This window comes from Heterodontus francisci, chromosome 35 (assembly GCF_036365525.1).
Source record: "Heterodontus francisci isolate sHetFra1 chromosome 35, sHetFra1.hap1, whole genome shotgun sequence".
Classification (NCBI taxonomy): Eukaryota; Metazoa; Chordata; class Chondrichthyes; order Heterodontiformes; family Heterodontidae; genus Heterodontus; species Heterodontus francisci.
The window spans coordinates 24,707,856-24,731,245 of NC_090405.1; the positions used below are offsets into that span (position 1 = coordinate 24,707,856).

The window sequence follows — 23,390 nt, forward strand, 5'->3', positions numbered from 1 at the left end:
CCTGATTAAAATTGATCCTGGGAAGTCTGTCCTCTGAGCGGCCTGGCACTCCGAGTTCCTCAGCAGACATCCGGTTGCTGTTGGTGGACCAAAAGAGCCCGAAACCCCGAGAAGAAACGTCTCCCAGGGCCCTCCGAGTGTGTCTCCATTAGACCATGCAGCCACTACCTGTATAATGGATAGCAATGGTGAGGAGTATGAGTTATTTCAGTGCCTGCGTTCTGTGGAAATTGAGGATTAAAGATTAAAAATAATTAAAATCACTGAATAGATCTTCTGTGAGCAGCACTCAAACCAAACTGGGATAAGTCCAGTGGATTTCAATGTTGAAATCTTTAACCACTGAACCATGGCAGCTGAAATCACACCCCTTTTATACAGACCAAGAATCATCCTACACTGATCCACTTCTGTTCATTTTTGTGTTCTGGGACAAAAAAGTTCTTTGTAGCTGTCAATCAAAAAATGGTTGGAAGGAACTTAATTTATTCAAACACCAGCAGCCGCCAGTTATCAATGAACTCAATCCCATCAGCAATAGAGAGGGAGAAAGAGAGAGAGAGACTGTTAGAGAACTTCCTGCATTCAGTCCTGACCCTGTCACACTCAGCAGTTTCTCACCCAGACCCCACTCTCATCAGCACTGAACATTGTTACTGAGACCCTTCAAATACTGTTTATAAAATGAATAAAGGTTCAAAGTTTATGACAGCTGGACTGAATGGAACCAAGTTTAATAAACTTTTCACTCTGACTTGATAACCACATTAGACAGTCCTTCAATTGGTAGCAAATTTACAGCTGTAAGAATATTTTTACTGAGTTGAATAATTTCTGTGTGAGGAATGTTCCAGCATCATAAACCAGGGGAACGTGCTGATTGAGCTGTGTCTTCATCACTTCTGGGCAATCAGACAGTTCACCCTTCATTCTGTTCTGATTCACTTTCCCAACGTGGATCTCCAGATTCTCAAATCTGGGGACAAGGATTTCTTATTTGCTTCCTTTCAGTTTTTATCATTCTCAACTGACAATATAATCCAAAACTCGGACAAATCCTCCACCTTGCATCGTGTCCCAGACTCGGTGGAAAGCAGCACATAGTGACATGAACACACTGACAGATACAATCCGTCACACTCTGATTCAGTGAGATTAATGTCAAGAGTGGTTTCCAGATCAAATGCAATGATGAACAAATTTCTATCAAAGGAGGTGTGGTTGACTGAGGTACCTTTATAGTATTTGCAGTGAATTTCTGTACAAGAAGGGACAATGGTCAAACATCCATTCCGAAATCTTTCGCTCAGCAAAGACAGATAGAGTTCTGTTTTAAATAAAAACAGAAAGTGCTGGAAATATTCCGCAGGTCTGGAAGCATCTGTGCAGAGAGGAGCAGAGTTAACATTTCAGCAGTTCTGATAAAATGTCACAGACGTGAAATGTTAACTCTGCTTCTCTGTCCACAGATGCCACAGACCCGCTGAATATTTCCAGCACTTTCTGTTTTCGTTTCAGATTTCCAGCATCTGCAGTATTTTGCTTTTGTTACTGTCCTGTCTTATTGTGCTGCTCAATAAAGTAGTTGGAAAACCAAGTGAAAATCAGGCTTTGAGGGGATTTGAACCTGGGATTGACCTTTTCATTAAAGAGGTACTTCGACCAACTAAGTCACAAGGTCAAAATGCAGTGTTCAAGTGTTTTTTGAGCTATGCATTAGTGCAGATCTCTCTAGCTGTGCTGAACATTAATTTCTATCTCTGGGTTCTTTCTGAATCTGTGAGTTTGCAGTTCTTTGCGAGTGAGTGGGAGACATGGAGATATGTTTAGACGATTTCCTGGCAAATCATTTGCAACTCCATATTTTTCTGAAATTTGTACGAACACATTAATGACATACGTCACGCCGTGAAATTTCTCCACAAAACACTGAAAGGTGACATTGTTAATTGTGAGGGGGGTTTTTCACTTATTCAGACACACATCTGGAAGGAGTGATCAGAACGTGATTCACACATGACGTGATGACGTAATGGCGTGAATAAACACTTCCTTGAACTGGCCATATTTGGTATCCATTTTCTCTGCTCGACCCACCTGAATATTATAGAGAAAATGGCAACAAGGGGAAGATAAAGTCTGGAAATATAGGCAGAAAACAGCAGCAGGGACTGCAGTAAACAAGATCAGCCAGTTCCTGGTGACTTAGTTGCTTGGATAGTGGAGAATTTAGCTGGGTTGTGGACAGCCTGAGCCTCAGACTGTCTCCTGAGTTGAATAGGATACCGCACGGTCTTCGTGCTCATTGAGGAAATTTGGCTGTACTCATGGGATACAGCTGAAAGATGGCAACGTATGAGAGGGTTTGAGCAACATTCCGTTCCTGTATTGAAAGAATGGGCATGTTCTTAGAGTTAAGAATATTTTGGGACTGGAAGGTGAGGCGGTCAAGACTCAGAATAAGGCAATTCCTGAGCAAAAGAAAACAATTTTGCTTGTGGAAATTGGCCTGGAAGTGTATGGCATGCTGACAAAGCTTCCTGCTCTGAACAAAGCAAAATATGTGCCAGTCAAAACAATATCACCAGGTTGGAGGAACATTTCAATCCTAAGCCACGAGAGATAGCAGAATGCTACAAATTTGGAACCAGAAATCAGAAAAGTAGTGAAGCAGTTGGTGAGTATATTGTGGCACTGAAGAATTTTTATTACATTGCAATTTTGGCACATTCTTAGACCATGCATTATGAGACATATTTGTGTGTGGATTTGGTGAACAAAAGAATCCAATCGAAGTTACTAAACACACAAAATCTTACATTTGAGATTGTGTGTAAGATTGCTGTTTCCATGGAGATGGCATCAAAGAATGTTAGGGAATGTTGTCCTATGCAGGTAACTAGTACAGGCTTCTGTCCACTGTTAAAGTGCTTCAGCCAAGTCTAAAGTGGACAGACATAGCCAGAAGAGTGCCAATGATAGCAGTTTAGTGTTGTTATCACCATAAGGGCAACCACACAGCACAATCATGTCAGTACAGAAATGCAAAATGTTTTAATTGTCAAGCAGAGGCCAAAGAAGGAAAGGGAACTAATTCCAGTGGTAATGGAAAACAGTGATGTTATAAGGGTGGAGTTCACAATCTTGAAGTGAATCCAGAGTGCCTAACCAAAGAGGAGCAAGGGCTGGACAGCATTTATGCCACTAGCAATCACTCAAATGATGGAGACTTTTGTATAATGTTGTTGGTAAATAAACAGTACATTGCTACGACCATGGATTGCTCCATCATGAGTAGAGAAATGTATGGGAGCAAAGTCAGTGATGTCCGTCAAACTGAGAGCACCAGTCAATTGAAAACCTACTCTGGTGAGGTGTGAGAAATGTGTGGGCAAATGGAGTGCAATATCCAACATAAGGGCAGGCCCCTCAAGTTACCCATTGTTTAAAAAATTAGGTCAGTGGAAGTAGGCATCACTGGCAAGGCCAGCATTTATTGCCCATTCCTAATTGCCCTTGACAACTGAATTGTTTGCTAGGTCATTTCAGAGGACAGGTGAGAGTAAACCAAATTGTTGTGGGCCAGCATCACATACAGGCCAGACCAGGTAAGCACAGCAGATTGCCTTCTGTAAAGGGTATGAGTGAACCAGATGGGTTTTAATGAAAATCAATCATAGTTGCATGGCACCACTACTCAAATGTTATATTATTCAATAATGAATTGAATCTGAATTCCACCAGCTGCCATGGTGGGATTTAAACTCATATCCCCAGGGCATTAGTCTGAGTCGTGAGATTATTAGTTCAGTGACATTACTGCTATGCCAGCCTCTCCCCTACAAGGTAGTGAGATATGTCAACAAACCAATAATAATGGGGAAAGACTGGCTTTGAAAGCTGAAGTTAGACTGGAAGCATGTTTTTTCAAGTTGAAACAAACAAGGAGCTTGATCAGGCATTGAATTGTTACAGGAACACTTTCGAGGACAGCTATGAAGGCATAATCAGTGTGAAAGCTCACATCTGAATCAGGCCTGATACCAAACCAGTATATTGCAAAGTTTGGCTGCTTCCTTATGCTTCCAAAACCCAGGTTGAAGAGGAGCAAAAGAATCTGGAGAGATATGGTGTGCTGGTGAAAACTGATCACTGTGATTGGGCAAACCCAATTGTCATTGTGCCCAAGTCAGACAAAACCATTAGTCTATGTGGGGATGACAATGTCACAATGAACCAGGCAGTGGATTATGAGAAGTATCCACTACTGATCTCGAGATTTGTATGCGGAGTTAGCAGGATCCAAGCTATTCACAAAGTTGGATTTATTCCATGCTTATGCACAGCTCAATGTGAATCAAGTGAATCTGCAGTATCTCACAATAAACACACACATGGGGTTATACTCCTACATAAAGCTGCCGTACGGTGTGAAGCCTTCTCCAAACTTCTTCCAAGTTACAATGGGTAAGATTTTACAAGGAGTGCTACATTGCTTGTGCAATCAGGATGATGTGTTGATCATGACTGTAACAAATGAAGAGAATTTTCAAGTGTTGGATGAAGTGTTAAAAAGGCTCAATGATCACAATGTGTCAGTTGAAAAAGAACAAGTGTGCCTTTGTACAATCTGAGGTGGTGTACCTTGGCCTGATAATCAATGAAAAGTACTACAGCCAGTGAAAGAGAAGATAGAGGCTATGGTCAAAGCCCCTAAGACAAAAAGATGTGTCTGAGTTTAGATCTTTTCTACGCATGGTCCAATACTACTTGCAATTTCTGCCTGAGCATGCAATGGTGTTAGCTCCACTACATGAGTTGTTGAAGGAAGATGTGAAATGGAAATGGTCTAAAGCACAACAAGATGCTTATGATGCATGTAAGAGAAGCTTGACCAGTGACACACTACACATTCATTACCACACAAATGGTGAACTGAAGCTAGCTTCAAAATATGGAGTTGGAGCAGTAATCAGTCATGTTGTGGATCATGGTCAGGAGAAGCCCAGAGCATTTGTGTCACGTACCCTGACCAAGAGTGACTGGAACTACACACAGATAGGAAAGGAAGTGTTTGGAATCATCTTTGGAAACAAAAAGTTTCACCAGATTTTGTTGGGTGGAAACTTTACGCTAGTAACAGATGATAAACCACTAATAGCTATTCTGGGACCAAAGTCTACAATACTGACAATGGCAGTATCAAGGATGCTGCAGTGGGCTGTACTTCTCTCACTGTTTGACTGTAACATTGAATATCATAGTTCAAAGGAGAATGCTATCGCTGACACACTGTCACATTTACTGCATGAAGATTTAGATGTAGACTGTGAAGGTGCAATCTTCATAATAGAAATTGTGGCCATGGCTGAGTCGACCAGTCGGCAGGTTCACTGTGAGCCGATAACACTGCCGGGTAAAGGCCGCTTTCCAACTCCAATCTTAACACAGGAGATTCCCCAAACAGCTGCAATAAGGTGTTTGTAAACTGCTGGAAGCGGATGTGTGTGGAAATGGTGATGTTACTGAGGAGGTTTCTTAGTATCGAATGGATTGTGTTTCGGTGGGAACATTACTGAGTGTTAATTGTAGCGGGACCATATTTAAAAGCTCCGGCTTTCTGGAAGGCTTTGACTACGAATGCCGAGTCTGGAAGGGTTTGTGTGGAGAGCTGGGTTTCGGTTCTACTGTTAATAAAGGGTTTGAAATTGGCAGCCCGGAGGAAACTGGAGGTGGATCTGAAAGATGAGGGGCCGTTCTCTCTCTGTCTGTCACTCTGGGTGTCTCCTCCCTCTCGCTCTCTGTTTAATCCTCACTGTCTCCTCCACTCCCTGCTCTCACTCTGCCTTTCTCAGCCAGGTCCAGGGGGTCTGTCTACAAAGGATCCTGAAGGATTCTGTTACTCATGTACTGCAGTGATCTGAGTGAAGAATCATCATGTCTGGCAGAGGTAAAGGAGGCAAAGGACTGGGCAAAGGCGGAGCAAAGCGGCACCGCAAAGTGCTTCGTGATAATATCCAGGGCATCACCAAACCAGCAATCCGCCGCCTGGCTCGCCGTGGCGGGGTCAAGCGAATCTCGGGTTTGATCTGTGAGGAGACTCGCGGGGTGTTGAAGGTTTTCCTGGAGAATGTGATCAGGGATGCGGTCACCTACACTGAGCACGCCAAGCGCAAGACGGTCACTGCCATGGATGTGGTGTACGCTCTGAAACGGCAGGGCCGCACTCTCTACGGATTCGGCGGTTGAACAACTTGACCCTTTCCAGCAAACGCACAACAAAGGCTCTTCTCAGAGCCACCCACCACCTCACAGAGAAAGCAGTGACCTGGAAATGGGAGCTGGGATAGGCTGTTCAGAACAGTTCAATCAATCTGCTGTGTTCGGGATACAAAACTAGAATCCCCGAGTTTGATATTTCAGTTGTAGCAAGGATGTGCAGTGGTTTGATTTTGTAAACGTGCTGTGTAAACAGTGCCCGAGACTCTCCAGTTAGTTATTTCCCCAGTCGACACATGCCCTCAGTGAAAAGCCACATCACTCCTCCAGAATCACTCATTGTTTTCATAGAATTTCAAAATGATTTCGATGCAATGAGAGAATCCGGGAGTTTTGCAGCAGCCGTTGAATCGGTCACTGGAACCAGACCCACTTGTGATGTTATTTCTCCCGAGACGGTGTTTCCTGCACTGAAACTGACAGGGTTTGTGAAACTGATCAGTTTCAGCTCAATCATTCAGGGATTTGGAATTCCCGCAGTTTGAGCCCGAGCCCACTTCTGATTGGTCACCCTCTTCCCATTCGTATGTCTTAACCAATCGCAGAGCTTCGAATTGGAAAATGCAGCAAATCAGTGACTTAAATTGTCGACCTGACAAAGTTTGAATTCGAAAAAGCTGCCAATTTCAGTATCGGAAAGAAGCGATTACTGGAAAATCTATCTAAAGCTGATCGTTTTATATATATATATATGTATGACCATTAAAAAACATTTATATTCCGCTTTTATCAGCAAATTCCTGGCACCATTTTAAAGCTGTTCGTAAAATAACGCCAGGAATTTGTGCTGATAAAATCGGAATAAAAAACAAGATTTTGGATGGTTATGTCCATATTTTATAAACAGCTTTAATCTGTAATATTATTGGTTACTCATCTGTAACTGCCGGCAAAATGTAACGGGACAAATAACTCAAATTCGGTGTGGAAGTAATAAATAGGACAGGGTTTAGGGGGACAGTGAGAAGTCACTGAAAAAGTTGCTTGAACATTGTAAATCTGATTCGGTCCTGTTACTGACATTCTGGAATCAGACAGCAATCAGCCCTTTCACAGAGACTGTGGGTGGCTCTGAAAAGAGCCTTTGGTTTATTCGATGATATTTTGGCCGCTTTACTTTTTCTGGGAGCTCTGAGCGCTGGTTTTCTTGGGCAACAGCACGGCCTGGATATTAGGCAGCACCCCGCCCTGAGCGATGGTCACCCCTCCCAGCGGCTTGTTGAGCTCCTCGTCGTTGCGGACGGCCAGCTGCAGGTGTCTGGGAATGATGCGGCTCTTCTTGTTGTCCCGCGCCGCGTTACCGGCGAGTTCGAGGATTTCAGCGGTCAGATACTCGAGCACAGCAGCCAGATAGACCGGGGCTCCGGCACCCACACGCTCAGCATAGTTGCCCTTTCTCAGGAGCCTGTGAACACGGCCCACCGGGAACTGCAGTCCAGCCCGGGAGGAGCGAGACTTGGCCTTGGCCCGAGCTTTGCCGCCGGTCTTTCCTCTTCCAGACATTTTCACAAATTCTTTCACGAAGAATGGATATTTTCCACAGCATTTACTTTACTTATAGACTGAAAACTCTCCTCATTGGTCGGTACTTAATTCACCTTATTTGCCTATATTCATCACCAATCAGGTCACTGACAACAGAAGAGGGCGGGATTTACCCACCACAACCTCAGAAACAGAATTTGTCAATTTCAAAAAGCCCGCCAATTTCATTTTCGGAAAGGAGCGGATTAAAATAAATTTCATCCGTCGTCAAAGATTTAAAATCCCTTCTCTTTATTTTGTTTTATTCAACTCCTTTCGTCACCAATCAGAGACGCGGGTTTTAAATGTTGTTTAAATTGTGGATCTTCCCACAATCGCTTTCAAACTGTCCCGGGCGGTACTAAATCCCTGTTCACAGCATTTCCCTGAAGCGAAACGTTCAGTTTATCTTCAATCAGAGCCCAGTGTCCTTCTCTGAAAAGAGGGAGCCGGATCGAATCCTCAAACTGCCCTTAATCTGCTCTATAATGATCCCATTCCGGGCTGTAACACTGCGGAGAGTTACTGTTAATAAAATGATGAATCAGTTCACATTTCAGGAATAGAGTGAAGGAACGGAGGTCTGACTCTTCCCGCTGAAAGCAGCTGTTAAAGCGGTCATTCAGGGGCTGTGCAAAAAAAATAACAGCTTTAAGCAAAAAAAGGAAAGGCGAATGAGCGCATTATGGGTTCATGGGACAGGAGACACAAACACAGTAGTGGGATCGTTATTATATTATACATTATCTTAAAGTGATTTAATAGAGATGTTCGGATGCAGCTTTTTCAGAGAGATTGTGGGTGGCTCTTAAAAGAGCCGTTGTGTTTGGGATGTTTTTCAGTCCATTGTGCAGTTTTACTTGGAGCTGGTGTACTTGGTCACCGCCTTTGTCCCTTCCGACACGGCGTGCTTGGCCAGCTCCCCGGGCAGCAGCAGGCGCACGGCGGTCTGGATCTCCCGGGAGCTGATGGTGCTGCGCTTGTTGTAATGGGCCAGGCGGGAAGCCTCACCCGCGATGCGCTCGAAAATATCGTTCACAAACGAGTTCATGATGCTCATGGCCTTGGAGGAGATGCCGGTGTCGGGGTGAACCTGCTTCATCACTTTGTAGATGTAGATGGAGTAACTCTCCTTCCTCGACTTTCTCCGCTTCTTGCCGCCCTTTGCTGACGGTTTATTTAAGGTTTTCTTGGCGCCCTTCTTAGCAGCTGCTTTCTTCTTCTCCTCAACCATCTTCAGTCTCAATTTCAGACACAGAAATAAACCAAACCCCTTCCGAGTGCGGATTAAATAGACAATCCCACAGCTCTATGCTAATGAGGGATGGGGGAAAATAAAGATTGTGATTGGGTGACTGGCAGTGATGTCACAAAGGTTTCATATTGTAATTCTCTAATTGGTCTCTTTCCCCATCCAATCAGATTAAACATTTGCAACCAATCACAAACACCCTTCCTGCAATCAGGAAGTATATTTCCCAAAGACTGTCTCCAACCCCAGTTTCTGTTGAAAGAGCCGCTTCTTATGTAAAGCTCCCTGGAAATGTCCTGGCTGTTGTTGGGAAGACACATATTGGCTGATTCTGTGTCCTTGTGTCTCTGCTATTGCATGTGAGCGTGCAATTAATTTCATTTATTTTTTCTCTGATCCTGTGTTTGAGCGTGTTGTGTAATTCGGTAGCTCTCAGTCTCTGGTGCAGTAGGGATTCATTCTGTATATTACAGACTCTGGTACTGTGAGTGTGACATCCATTCTGTATCTGTCAGTCTCTGGTACTGTGTTTGAGTGTGAGGAGATGAGGTGGAATGTTGCAGGGAGGAAGATGGAAAAGAGCGTTGGTGCGATGACACAGCCTTGCTTGAGCCCAGTTTGCATTGGGATTAGGTCAGTGGTAGGTCCGTTGCCAATGATTACATGTCATGCAGTCGGCAGACGATGGTGCCGAATTTCTCCGGGCAGCCAAATTTGAAGAAGATGTTCCATAATCCCTCCCAGTTTGGAGAGTTGAAGGCCTTTGTCAGGTCAGAGAAGGCCATGTAGAAAGGTTGCTGCTGCTCCCTACATTTTTCTTGGGAATGTCTTGCTGTGAAGATCATGTCCACCGTGCCTCTTGATTGACAGAATCCACATTGTGATTCCAGTAGGAGCTCTTCAGCCATGGGGAGGAGGCGGTTGAGAAGGGCTCTTGTGATGACCTTCCCTGTGACGGACAGCAGGGCTGCCCCTCTGTAGTTACTACAGTCGGGTTTGTCACCTTTTTTGAAGATGGTCACAATTACGGCATCTCGGAAATCCCTGACATGCTCTCTTCCTTCCACATGAGAGACGTGAGACGATGTATTTGTGTCAAGAGTGCTTCTCTGCTGTATTTTCGAATTTTGGTGGGAATTCCATCTATGCCGGTGGCCTTATTTTTTTTTTAGCTGTCAATCTCTGTCAGTCTGGGATTGTGCTGACGTCATGGTGGGTAGCATGCTGTGGAATGTAGTCAAGGGCACTCACATCAAAGACGGCATCGCAATTGAGGAGATATTCAAAGTGCTCCTTCCAATGAGTGCTGACTGCCTCTCTGTCCTTGATCAGTGTCACTCCATTCTTTGCTCTCAGTGGGGTAGGTCCTTAGATACTTGGGCCGTGAATGATCTTGACAGTGCCGAAGAAGCCACATATGTCGTGGCTTTCAGCAAGTTTTTGTAGTTCCAACGTTCTTTCAGCCCACCAGCTGTTGTGTCAGTCGATTTACTCTATAGTACGAGTTGGAAACTATTGCACTGACTTTGCCTTCAGTCCAGAAGCAAGGCCATTCCAACATCTGTCATCTAGCTGCAATACGCTGACAACGCCTGCGGGTGCACACACCCAGTGACCAAGCTTCAAACCCTGATCGATGCATTCATCGAGGAAATGAAAGAATTGGCCTTAAGCTAAATGTCTGGAAGACAAAGGTCCTCTGCCAGCCTGCTCCCCGACACTGCCCCTCTATATCAAGATCCATGGCGAACCACTGGACGATGTGATCACTGCTCATACCTAGCGAGCATTGTCTCATCAAGGGCAGCCATCGACAATAGGGCAGCACAGTGGCGCAGTGGTTAGCACTGCAGCCTCACAGCTCCAGCGACCCGGGTTCAATTCTGGGTACTGCCTGTGTGGAGTTTGCAAGTTCTCCCTGTGTCTGCGTGGGTTTCCTCCGGGTGCTCCGGTTTCCTCCCACATGCCAAAGACTTGCAGGTTGATAGGTTAATTGGCCATTATAAAAATTGCCCCGAGTAGAGGTAGGTGGTAGGGAAATATAGGGACAGGTGGGGATGTGGTAGGAATATGGAATTAGTGCAGGATTAGTATAAATGGGTGGTTGATGGTTGGCACAGACTCGGTGGGCCGAAGGGCCTGTTTTAGTGCTGTATCTCTAAACTAAACTAAACTAAAGACAATCCAACATCCCAGGAATCAGCCGAGTGAACTTTCTCTGAACTGATTCCAATGTAAGTGTACCCCTCCTTAAATAAGGAGACCAAAACTGTGTGGAGTCCTTTAGTTGGGATGTCACTAATGCCCTGTACAGTTATAGCAAAACTTCCCAACTTTTATACTCCATTCCCCTTGCTAAAAATGCCAACATTCCATTTGCCTTCCTAATTACTTGCCTTAGCTGCATGCTAACGTTTTTGTAATTCATGTACCTGGACACCCAGATCCCTCGGTACAGCAGCATTCTGCAGTCTCTCTGATGCAAGTAATATTCTGCTTTTCTATTCTTCCTGCCAAAGTAGACAATCTCACATTTTCCCGTATTATACCCCATCTGCCAAATTTTTGCCCACTGACTTAACCCATCTATATCTCTTTGCAGACACTTTGTGGCCTCCTCACAACTTGCTTTCCTACCTATCTTTGTACCGTCCATAAATTTGGCAACAAAACACTCAGTGCCTTCATGCAATTATTAATATAGGCCATAAATAGTTGAGGCACCAGCACTGATCCCTGTGACACTCCATTAGTTACAGTTTGCCAATCTGAAAATGCTCCATTTATCCCCACTCTCTGTTTCCTGTGAGTTAGCCAATTCTATATCCATGTGTGTGTAGTTTTCAGATTGTGTCTGTCAGTGTCTGGTACTCTGAGTTTTGGACTCTTTCACAATCTCTCAGTGCTACTATTTGTGTGTTAGGTTCCTTTAGATGACTCAGGCTGAGGTACTGTGAGTGCAGTAATCAACTTATACAGTGGCGCAGTGGTTAGCACCGCAGCCTCACAGCTCCAGTGACCTGAGTTCGATTCCGGGTACTGCCTGTGTGGAGTTTGCAAGTTCTCCCTGTGTCTGCGTGGGTTTTCTCCGGGTGCTCCGGTTTCCTCCCACAAGCCAAAAGACTTGCAGGTTGGTAGGTAAATTGGCCATTATAAATTGTCACTAGTATAGGTAGGTGGTAGGGAAATATAGGGACAGGTGGGGATGTTTGGTAGGAATATGGGATTAGTGTAGGATTAGTATAAATGGGTGGTTGATGTTCGGCACAGACTCGGTGGGCCGAAGGGCCTGTTTCAGTGCTGTATCTCTAATCTAAAAAAAAAACCTTTCAGCATCTGGCACTTAGCATGTGTTTCAGACGATAGAGGTCGAGGTCAAGGAGGACCTCCATGAGGTGAAGAGTCAGGAGGCCTCACTCTTTGCCACAGAGGCCTCCAAAATCATCTTCCGGTCCAGAGTCCACTCCATCGAACAGGATGAGATGTGTTTGCACTACTTCTTCCAAAAGCTTCACACAGCTTCATCAGAAGCCTGAAGGAAGAGGATGGCTCGGTAACGTCTTCGCAGACCGACATACTCAGGATTAGCAAATCCTTTTATGCTGGGCTGTCTGACGCGAAGCGCACAGACAGCAGAGCTTCCTGTGATCTATCACAGCTGTCTTAGATGATAGCATGAGGGAGAGACTGGACATGCCGCTAACTCTGGACAAGCTGACAAAGGCCGTCAAGTCCTTTGAGACGAGTAAAACTCCCGGAAGCGATGCCTTACCGGTTGAGTTGTATTCGGCCCTGTGGGACTGGATCGGCCCAGACCTGCTGGAAGTATACGAGAGTATGCTCCTGGCCGGCAGCATGTCAGAATCCATGAGGAAAGGCATCATCACCCTCATCTCCAAGCGGAAGGGGGAGAGGGCAGGAATCAGAAATTGGCAGCCCATCTCACAACTTAATTTTGACTACAAGATGCTGTCCAAAGTCATAGCCAGTCGAGTCAAGTCTGCTCTGGAGTTGGTGATTCACCCTGATCAGACCTGTACTGTACCCGGCAGGAAGATCTCTGATAGTCTCGCGTAACTCAGGGATACGATCGCCTATGTACGGGACAGGAGGGTGTACACCTGCCTCATCAGCCTGGACCAGGAGAAGGTTTTTGACAGGATATCGCACACCTTCATGATGGATGTGCTTTCCAAAATGGGGTTTGGGGAGGGAATCTGCAATTGGATCAAACTGCACTTCACAAACATCAGTAGCGCTGTCTCAATCAATGGGTGGGAATCAGAAAGTTTTCCGATCCAATCTGGAGTCAGACAGGGCTGTCCTCTCTCCCCGGTCTTGTTTGTTTGCTGTTTGAACCCTTTGCTGAGTATATTAGGAAGGATGTGAACATAAGAGGGGTGACAATCCCAGGCAGCGGAGCCACTCAGGTTAAAACCTCCCATGGATGACGTCGTCGTCTTCTGCTTGGACCCGCTGTCTGTGTGCATCTGCGACCAGTTCGAACTCACCTCGGGAGCCAAAGTTAACCACGGCAAGAGCGAGGCCATGTTCTTTGGGAACTGGGCTGACCAATTCTTTGTCCCCTTCACCATTAGGTCACAGTACCTGAAGATGCTGGGGATATGGTTCGGAAGGGCCGGGGCGTGCACCAAAACCTGGGAGGAGTGAGTAGCCAGGGTACAACATAAGCTGAGCATGTGGGAGCAGCAATCTCTCTCTAATATGGGTAAGAACCTGGTCATCAGATGCGAGGTGCTTACGTTGTTGCTGTATGTGGCGCAGGTCTAGCCCATACCCCACTCCTGCGCTCTGGCGGTCACCCAAGTCATTTTCCACTTCATCTGGGGATGCAAAATGGACCGGGTCCGGAGGGACACGATGTTCAAACCTCTGGATAAGGGCGGGAAAAATGTACCCAACATTGCCCTCATCCTGATGACTACCATCGTGTGCGGCTGCATCGAGCTGTGTGTAGATCCCCAGTATGCAAACACCAAGTGTCACTATGTGCTGAGGTTCTATCTGTACCCGATGTTGAGAAGGATGGACCTCGTCACATTGCCGCGGAACGCTCCATCCAGTTGGGCCGTGCCGTACCACCTATCCTTCGTGGGAAAATTTCTGCAGAAAAACACCTTTGACCACCAACCCATCAGGCAGTGGTCTGCACGGAATGTCCTCAAGGCCCTACGGGAAAAGGAGATGGTGGATCCTGTTGGATGGTTCCCCAAGCAGACTGCCAAAGTCATTAGACAGAATGCCTCATCACCAGAACTTTCAAACAAGCACCAAGGTGTAGCTTGGCTGGTGGTGAGAAGAGCCCTCCCCGTCAGATCCTTCCTGCACGCCCGAAGTCTCACACCCTCCGCACAATGCCCTTGAGGTGGCTGCGGTGGGGAAGAGACGGTTGCCCACCTCCTTCTGGAATGTGTCTTTGCAAAGCAGGTGTGAAAAGAGATGCAGTGGTTTTTATCGAGGTTCATCCCAAGCAGCTCTGTAACACAGGAGTCTGTGCTGTATTGGCTGTTCCCAGGGACATACACAGAGATAAACATCAACTGCTGCTGGAGGACTATCAATTCGGTCTGCCCCCCGAAACTTGCTGGTCTTCCAGCACAACGAGTTGTCCACGACCGAATGTTGCAGACTGGCACATTCCAAGGTCCAAGACTACTTGCTGAGGGACGTACTAAAGCTTGGGGCAGCCGCAGCAAAGGCTCAATGGGGAAACACCACTGTGTAAGGTCCCCCCACCAAGCTGAACTGAGGGGCTGGATCCATAGAAAACCCCTCGAACTTTATCGGGAAAATATTTGTTTGCTGTAAAATGTACATGGTACGTAAAATGAAATGGAAGGGTTGTGAGGCAATTCACTCCTGTATTGAAGGAAACTGATCTCCTTTGCACTCTTTGTATTGTCTGACTCGATGATGTTTGGAACTGTTCTGTATTGTTTTTTCTTACAGATTTTTATGAATAAAGTATATTTTGGAAATAAAAAAAGTCAGGAAGAGGAAAGACCAGCGGGAAAGCTCAGTCCAAGGCCAAGTCTCGCTCCTCCCGGGCTGGACTGGAGTTCCCAGTGGGCCGTGTACACAGGCTCCTGAGAAAGGGCAACTATGCTGAGCCTGTGGGTGCTGGCTGCTGTGCTCGAGTATCCAACCACTGAAATCCTCGAGCTGGCCGGTAACGCGGCCCGGAAGATCCGCATCATCCCCAGACACCTGCAACTGGCCGTCCGCGACAACGCTGAGCTCAACAAGCTGCTGGGAGGGGTGACCATTGCACAGGGCGGGGTGCTGGCTAATATCCAGGCCGTGCTGCTGCCCAAAAAAACCAGCGCTCAGAGCTCCCAGAAAAAGTAAAGCGGCCAAAATGTCATCTAATAAGCCAAAGGCTCTTTTCAGAGCCACCCACAGTCTCTGTGAAAGGGCTGATTACTGTCTAATTCCAAAACATTTGTAACAGGAATGGCAACTATTTAAAATGTTTAAGCAACTATTTCAGTGACTTCTCACTGTCTCCCTGAAGCCTGTGTGAAGGGGAATTACCAATTGTCCATAATTTATTACTTCCAAAGGATGTAGGTGCTTTGGAGAGGGTGCAGAGGAGGTTCACCAGGATGTTGCCTGGTATGGAGGGCACTAGCTATGAAGAGAGGTTGAGTAGATTAGGATTATTTTCATTCGAAAGACGGAGGTTGAGGGGGGACCTGATTGAGGTGTACAAAATCGTGACAGGTATAGACAGGGTGGATAGCAAGAAGCTTTTTCCCAGAGTGGGGGATTCAATTACTCGGGGTCACAAGTTCAAAATGAGAGGGGAAAAGTTTAGGGGGGATATGCGTGGAAAGTTCTTTACGCAGAGGGTGGTGGGTGCCTGGAACGCGTTGCCAGCGGAGGTGGTAGACGCGGGCACGATAGCGTCTTTTAAGATGTATCTAGACAGATACATGAATGGGCAGGAAGCAAAGAGATACAGACCCTTAGAAAATAGGCGACATGTTAAGAAAGAGGATCTGGATCGGCGCAGGCTTGGAGGGCCGAAGGGCCTGTTCCTGTTCTGTAATTTTCTTTGTTCTTAGTTCTTTGTTCCATACGGAGTTTGAGTTACTTGTCCCATTATAGATTGCTGAATAGAGTTGTTTACCGCCAGTTCGAACAGTTGACAACAATTGACAAATAAAATCTGCTTGTGAAATAGCGCCCGGAATTTGTGACGGTAAAAGTGGAATATGGAAACAGGTTTTTAAATTGTTACTGGACTTTTTTTTATTATTTGCAAAATATGCATTATTCATAAAAATCTGTAAAAAGTACATGACAAAACAGTTCTAAACAGCACCAAGTCGAAAATTACAAACAGTGCAAAGGAGGTCAGTTTCCTTCATTGCAGGAGTGAGCTGCCTCACAACCCTTCCATTTCATTTTCCAGGCCATATACATTTTACAGAAAACGAAAATTTTCCTGATACATTTCGAGGGGTTTTCCATCGACCCAGCCCATCCGTTCAACTTGGTGGGGGGACCTTACACAGTGGTCTTTTCCCATTGAACATTTGCTGCGGCTGCCCCAAGCTTTAGTGCGTCCCTCAGCACATAGTCCTGGACCTTGGAATGTGCCAGTCTGCAACATTCGGTCGTGGACAACTCTTTGTGCTGGAAGACCAGCAAGTTTCGGGCAGAACAACGGGTGTCTTTCACCGAATTGATAGTCCTCCAGCAGCAGTTGATGTTTATCTCAGTGTGCGTCCCTGGGAACAGCCCGGAGAGCACAGACTCCTGTGTTACAGAGGTGCTTGAGATGAAGTTCGACAAAAACCACTGCATCTCTTTCCACACCTGCTTTGCAAAGACACATTCCAGAAGGAGGTGGGCAACCATCTCTTCCCCAGCACAGTCACCTCGAGCATGTTGTGCAGAGGGGGCGAGACTTCGGGTGTGCAGGAAGGATCTGACTGGGAGGGCTCTTCTCACCACCAGCCAAGCTTCATCTTGGTGCTTGTTTGAAGGTTCTGGTGATGAGGCATTCCGCCAAATGACTTCGGTGGTCTGCTTGGGGAACAGGATCCGCCATCTCCTTTTCCTGTAGGGCCTTGAGGACATTCTGTGCAGACCACTGGCTGATGGACCGGTGGTCAAAGGTGTTTTTCCGCAGAAACTGCTCGACGAAGGATAGGTGGAACGACACAGTCCAACTGGATGGAGCATTCCGCGGCAATGTGACAAGGCTTCGCAACACCGAGGACAGATAGAACCTCAGCACGTGGTGACACTTGGAGTTTGCGTCTACACACAGCTTGATGCAGCCACACACAAAGGTAGTCATCAGGATGAGGGTGATGTTGGGTACATTTTTCCCACCCTTATCCAGAGGTTTGAGCATCGTGTCCCTCCGGACCCGGTCCATTTTGGATCCCCAGATGAAGCGGAAAATGGCTCGGGTGACCGCCACAGCGCCGGAGTGGGGTATGGGCCAGACCTGCGCCATGAACAGCAACAACGTGAGCGCCTTGCACCTGATGACCAGGTTCTTACCCACATTGGAGAGAGATCACTTCTCCCACATGCTCAGCTTGTGTTGTACCTTGGCTGCTCGCTCTTCCCAGATTTTGGTGCACACCCCGGCCCTTCTGAACCATATTCCCAGCACCTTCAGGTAGTCTGAGCTGACGGTGAAGGGGACAAAGGATCGGTCAGCCCTGTTCCCAAAGAACATGGCCTCGCTCTTGCCGTGGTTAACTTTGGCTCCCGAGGTCAGTTTCAACTGGTCGCAGATGCTCATCAGTCTGCACACAGACAGCGGGTCCGAGCAGAAGACCGCGACGTCATCCATGTACAGGGAGGTTTTAACCTGAGTGCCTCCTCTGCCTGGAATTGTCACCCCTCTTCTGCTCACATTCTTCCTAATAGACTCAGCAAATGGTTCAATACAGCAAACAAACAAGACAGGGGAGAGAGGATAGCCCTGTCTGACTCCAGATTGGATCGGGAAACTTTCCGATTCCCACCCATTGATTGAGACTGCGCCACTGATGTTTGTGTAGGGCAGTTTGATCCAATTGCAGATTCCCTCCGCAAACGCTATTTTGGAAACACGTCCATCATGTATGTGTGTGATATTCTGTCAAAAACCTTCTCCTGGTCCAGGCTGATGAGGCAGGTGTCCACCCTCCTATCCCGTACATAGGCGATTGTATCCCTGAGTAGTGCGAGACTATCGGAGATCTTCCTGCCAGGTGCAGTACAGGTCTGATCAGGGTGGATCACCAACTCCAGAGCAGACTTGACTCGACTGGCTATGACTTTGGACAGAATCTTGTAGTCAACATTAAGCAGTGAGATGGGCTGCCAATTTCCAATTTCTGCCCTCTCCCGTTCCGCTTGTCAATGAGGGTGATGATGCCTTTCCTCATGGATTCTGATATGCTGCCGGCCAGGAGCATACTCTCGTATACTTCCAGCTGGTCCAGGCAAACCCAGTCCCACAGGACACAATACAGCTCAACCGGTAAGCCATCGCTTCCGGGAGTTTTATTCGTCTCGAAGGACTTGACGGCCTTTGTCAGCTCATCCTGAGTTAGCGGCTTGTCCAGTCTCTCCCTCCTGCTGTCATCTAAGACCTCTGTGATAAATGACAGGAAGGACTGGGAGGCTCTTCTGTCTGTGGGCTTCGCGTCATACAGCCCAGCATAAAAGGATTTGCTGATCCTTAGTATGTCGGACTGCGAAGATGTTACCGAGCCATCTTCTTCCTTCTGGCTGCTGATAACAGAGCTCTCTCTGTGTACCTTTTGGAAGAAGTAATGCAAGCACATCTCATCCTGCTCAATGGGGTGGACTCTGGACCGGAAGATGATATTGGAGGTCTCCGTGGCAAAGAGCGAGGCCTGCTTTCTCTTCACCTCTTGGAGGTCCTCCTTGACCTCAACCCCCATCGACTGTAGACGGAGCAGATTTTGCATACTTTTCTGGAGTCAGGACATTTCCCTCTGTCTCTCTCTCGCCCTCTGAACACCTTTTGAGGAGAAAGAACCTCTTGATGTTCTCCTTGATCGCGTCCCACCAGTGAACTGGAGACTCAGGAGGGGTTTCATGCTTCTCCAACCTTTGTAATCCCTTTTAAGTTCCTCAACGTTCTCTGGGGTTAGCAGTGTAGCATTGAGCTTCCACGTCCCTCTGCCAACCCGCTAGTCATCCTGTAAGTGACAGTCGGCCATTACGAGGCAGTGGTTGGACAAGAACACCGGCTTGACGTCAATGGATCTGACCGTGACGGCATGGGCCACAAACAGGAAGTCAATCCTGGAATGGGCAGACCCGTCCAATCTTGACCATGTCTATCTACGCTGCACTCCGTCTGCAGGTTTGCTGAATACGTCGTGCAGTTTTGCATCTTTTACTGTTTCTATTAGGAATCTGGACATAGCGTCCAGTTTGCTGTCGTCTCTGCCAGATCGCCCAGCTGCATCGATGATACAGTTGAAGTCACCGCCTAGGATGACTGGCCTGCACGTTGCCAGCAGCAATGGTTGATGGCAAATGTTCATCCTGGAGTTTAGTTACTAGTGGTGTACCGCAAGGTTCTGTTTTGGGGCCACTGCTGTTTGTCATTTTTATAAATGACCTGGATGAGGGTGTAGAAGGGTGGGTTAGTAAGTTTGCGGATGACACGAAGGTCGGTGGAGTTGTGGATAGTGTCGAAGGGTGTTGTAGGGTACAGAGGGACATAGATAGGCTGCAGAGCTGGGCTGAGAGATGGAAAATGGAGTTTAATGCGGAGAAGTGTGAGGTGATTCACTTTGGAAGAAGTAACAGCAATGCAGAGTACTGGGCTAATGGGAAGATTCTTGGTAGTGTAGATGAACAGAGAGATTTTGGTGTCCAGGTACATAAATCCCTGAAAGTTGCTACCCAGGTTAATAGGGCTGTTAAGAAGGCATATGGTGTGTTAGCTTTTATTAGTAGGGGGATCGAGTTTCGGAGCCACGAGGTCATGATGCAGCTGTACAAAACTCTGGTGAGGGCGCACCTTGAGTATTGCGTGCAGTTCTGGTCACCGCATTATCGGAAGGATGTGGAAGCTTTGGAAAGGGTGCAGAGGAGATTTACTAGGATGTTGCCTGGTATGGAAGGAAGGTCTTACGAGGAAAGGCTGAGGGACTTGGGGTTGTTTTCGTTAGAGAGAAGGAGGAGGAGAGGTGACTTAATAGAGACATACAAGATAATCAGAGGGTTAGATAGGGTGGATATTGAGAGTCTTTTTCCTCGGATGATGATGGCAAACACGAGGGGACATAGCTTTAAGTTGAGGGGTGAAAGATATAGGACAGATGTGAGAGGTAGTTTCTTTACGCAGAGAGTAGTAGGGGCGTGGAACGCCCTGTCTGCAACAGTAGTAGACTCGCCAACTTTAAGGGCATTTAAGTGGTCATTGGATAGACATATGGATGAAAATGGAATAGTGTAGGTCAGATGGTCGGCGCAACATCGAGGGCCGAAGGGCCTGTACTGCGCTGTAATGTTCTAGTTCTAATTCTAATTCTAATTCTAAAGACGGTCAACCGTTCGCTGCATTGAAACGGGGCGTACATGCTGATCAACCAGAGCGAAGCATTGTTGTACATTACATCTGCGATGAGGAGGCGACTGCCCACCACCTCCTTAACTTTGGAGATGGTTAAGTTACCTCCCCGCAGCAGAAGACCCAGGCCGGAGGAATGGCAATCATTACCCCCTGACCAGATCGATGGCCCGTGGGACCACCATTGCGACCACTGCCTGTCGGTGCTGAGATGTGGTATGCCACACTCCTGCAGAAACAGGGGGTCGGCTTTGACCTTGGCGAGGTAATCCATCGCATAGTGGATTTAATGCTACGCACATTAATTGAAGCAATCCTTATACCCATTTTTTTAAAGTTAGTTGTTGCTTCCCATACCATTTGTCCTTGCTAGTCCCAGTCCTTCAGGATGTTCCTGTATACCCATAGTGTACGCAAGCTGTTTCACACTCGTTGGGCTCAGAAACCCCTCCTGGTTTTTCATGCAGGGTTTCTTCCACTGAGGTGACATCGGTGGGGGGGCGGGGGTCTTGTTGGCAGCAGGGATTGGGCTGTTCTCTGCTGTTCCCCTCTGTTCCTCCTCGAAAACATCACTGCTGCCGGCTTCCCAGAGCTGAAGTGCGCCAGATGTGTCTTTGCTCTCAGTGTCCCAGAGCTGGGATGTGTTGGCCATGTCGCTAGGTGTGGCGCTTTGGGTTTGGGGCTTGACAGGCCCATCACAGCTTCCAGTACCCGGGGGCTGGGGGGCTTTATCTTCCAGCTCCTTTTGAGTTCTGCCGCTTCTTTTGAAGGTGCTGTCGCTCCGGCACTTCCTCATCCAGTGAAGAGGAGCTGCTGTAGTCTGTCTCAGACGGTAGCCTCCTCTTGCCACTGGTTTGGGTGGTGGCCTGTTCCGCTTTTGGAGGTCTTTTCTTTGTGGTTTTCCTTTGGACAAACTGCCACTGACCGGTTTGTCCATCTGCTGCCTCCTCCTCCATTGATTCTGTCTGTGGAGGAGGGGTTTCCGGGTGCAGGGTAGGTGCCGGCTTGGTGGTTTCAGTTGCCTTCCCTTTCTTCTCCTTCTCAGGTAGAAGTTCCTCACTGCAGAGAAGGTTGCTTGTCTCCTTTCCAACACCGGACGCCTTTGTCGAACCTTCTCCCGGCCTTTCCTTGGACCTTGCCGCCTGAGCATAACTGAGGCAGCGTTTGGGGCAGGTTTTGTAGAGATGGCCTGCCGCACCGCACAAGTTGCAACACTTAGTCTGCTTACAGTCCTTGGTCTGATGGCCTTCCTTCTTGCAGTTCTTGCAGACAACCGTGCTGCAGTTAGCTGCCACGTGACCAGATTTGCCACAGGTGCTACAAACTTTGGGCTGCCCAGCGTAGACCAAGAAGCCTCGACTTCCCCTGATAGCGAAGCTGGAGGGAGGGTGGATGATGGCTCCATTGGCATCGACCTTCAAGGTCACCTTGACTTGCCGCTTATTGGTCCAAATCCCAAAGGGGTCCTTGACATCAGTGCTGGCCAACTCGACGTACCTGGCAAGAAAGGTGAGTACATCCAGCACAGGAACATGGGGGTTGTAGAGGTGAATTGTCACCACCCGGTCACGTTGTGACGGATATGTGAAGAGCGGCTCCACTGTGAGGATCGACAGCGGCGCCCGGTCCCCTTTCTCCTTGAACGCCTTCAGGAACTTGATGCATCCCGCCACATTCTTGAATGTCATGTCGATATACCCACTGCTGGGGAAATCCTGCAGGCAGAAGATGTCCATAGCTTGAAATCCACAGCAATCGATGAGGATTTTCTTGATGAAGAAGGTGCGATCGACCAGTGCATCTCCTTCCTTGTCCTTCACCACCACCCGAATGGTGTTCCGCACTCCCTGGCCTGAAGCTCAAAGATTGGTCATAGCCATTTTACTCAAAGCCTACCCAGGATCAAAAGCCACTGATCATGGTTTCTCCTCTGCCAAGTAAGTACTGATAAGAACAGATACTACACTTGATCTTAGCCAAAAGGCTGAGAAGCTCCACCACTGGCGGTCCTGCCTTCAGTTGCCTGGACCCCAAGCTACTGGACATAGATTTTCCAGGAATTCGCTTCTTTACTGCACTAAAATTGGAGGCTTTTTCGATTTAAAATATTCTGTCAGGTCGACAATTTAAGCCAATGCTTGGCTGCATTTTCTAATTCAAGGCTCTGCGATTGGTTAAGACATGTGAATAAGAAGAGGGGGACCAATCAGAAGTGGGTTCGGGTAAGCGTGGGCTCAAACTGTGTGAATTCCAGGTCCCTGAATGACTGAGCTGAAACTCTGTCCAAAGTCATAGCCAGTCGAGTCAAGTCTGCTCTGGAGTTGGTGATTCACCCTGACCAGGCCTGTACTGTACCCGGCAGGAAGATCTCTGATAGTCTCGTGCTACTCAGGGATACGATCGCCTATGTACGGGACAGGAGGGTGGACACCTGCCTCATCAGCCTGGACCAGGAGAAGGCTTTTGACAGGAAATCGCACACCTACATGATGGACGTTCTTTCCAAAATGGGGTTTAGGGAGGGAATCTGCAATTGGATCAAACTGCTCTACACGAACATCAGTAGCGCAGTCTCAATCAATGGGTGGGAATCGGAAAGTTTCCTGATCCAATCTGGAGTCAGACAGGGCTGTCCTCTCTCCCCTGTCTTGTTTGTTTGCTGTGTTGAACCCTTTGCTGAGTCTATTAGGAAGGATGCGAGCATGAGAGGGGGTGACAATCCCAGGCAGCAGAGGCACTCAAGTGTGG

At 47.3% G+C, this 23,390-nt stretch overlaps 1 protein-coding gene and 1 pseudogene across 1 annotated transcript; both read right to left on the reverse strand.

Moving 5' to 3' along the window:
- Window positions 1-7,392: 7,392 nt before the first annotated feature.
- LOC137350453 (histone H2A-like) lies at window positions 7,393-7,782 on the reverse strand. The gene has a single exon (XM_068015098.1). The coding sequence runs from the start codon at window positions 7,780-7,782 to the stop codon at window positions 7,393-7,395; it is 390 nt and encodes a 129-aa protein (XP_067871199.1).
- Window positions 7,783-22,503: 14,721 nt separating this feature from the next.
- On the reverse strand, window positions 22,504-22,638 carry LOC137350757 (U2 spliceosomal RNA; annotated as a pseudogene).
- Window positions 22,639-23,390: the final 752 nt, after the last annotated feature.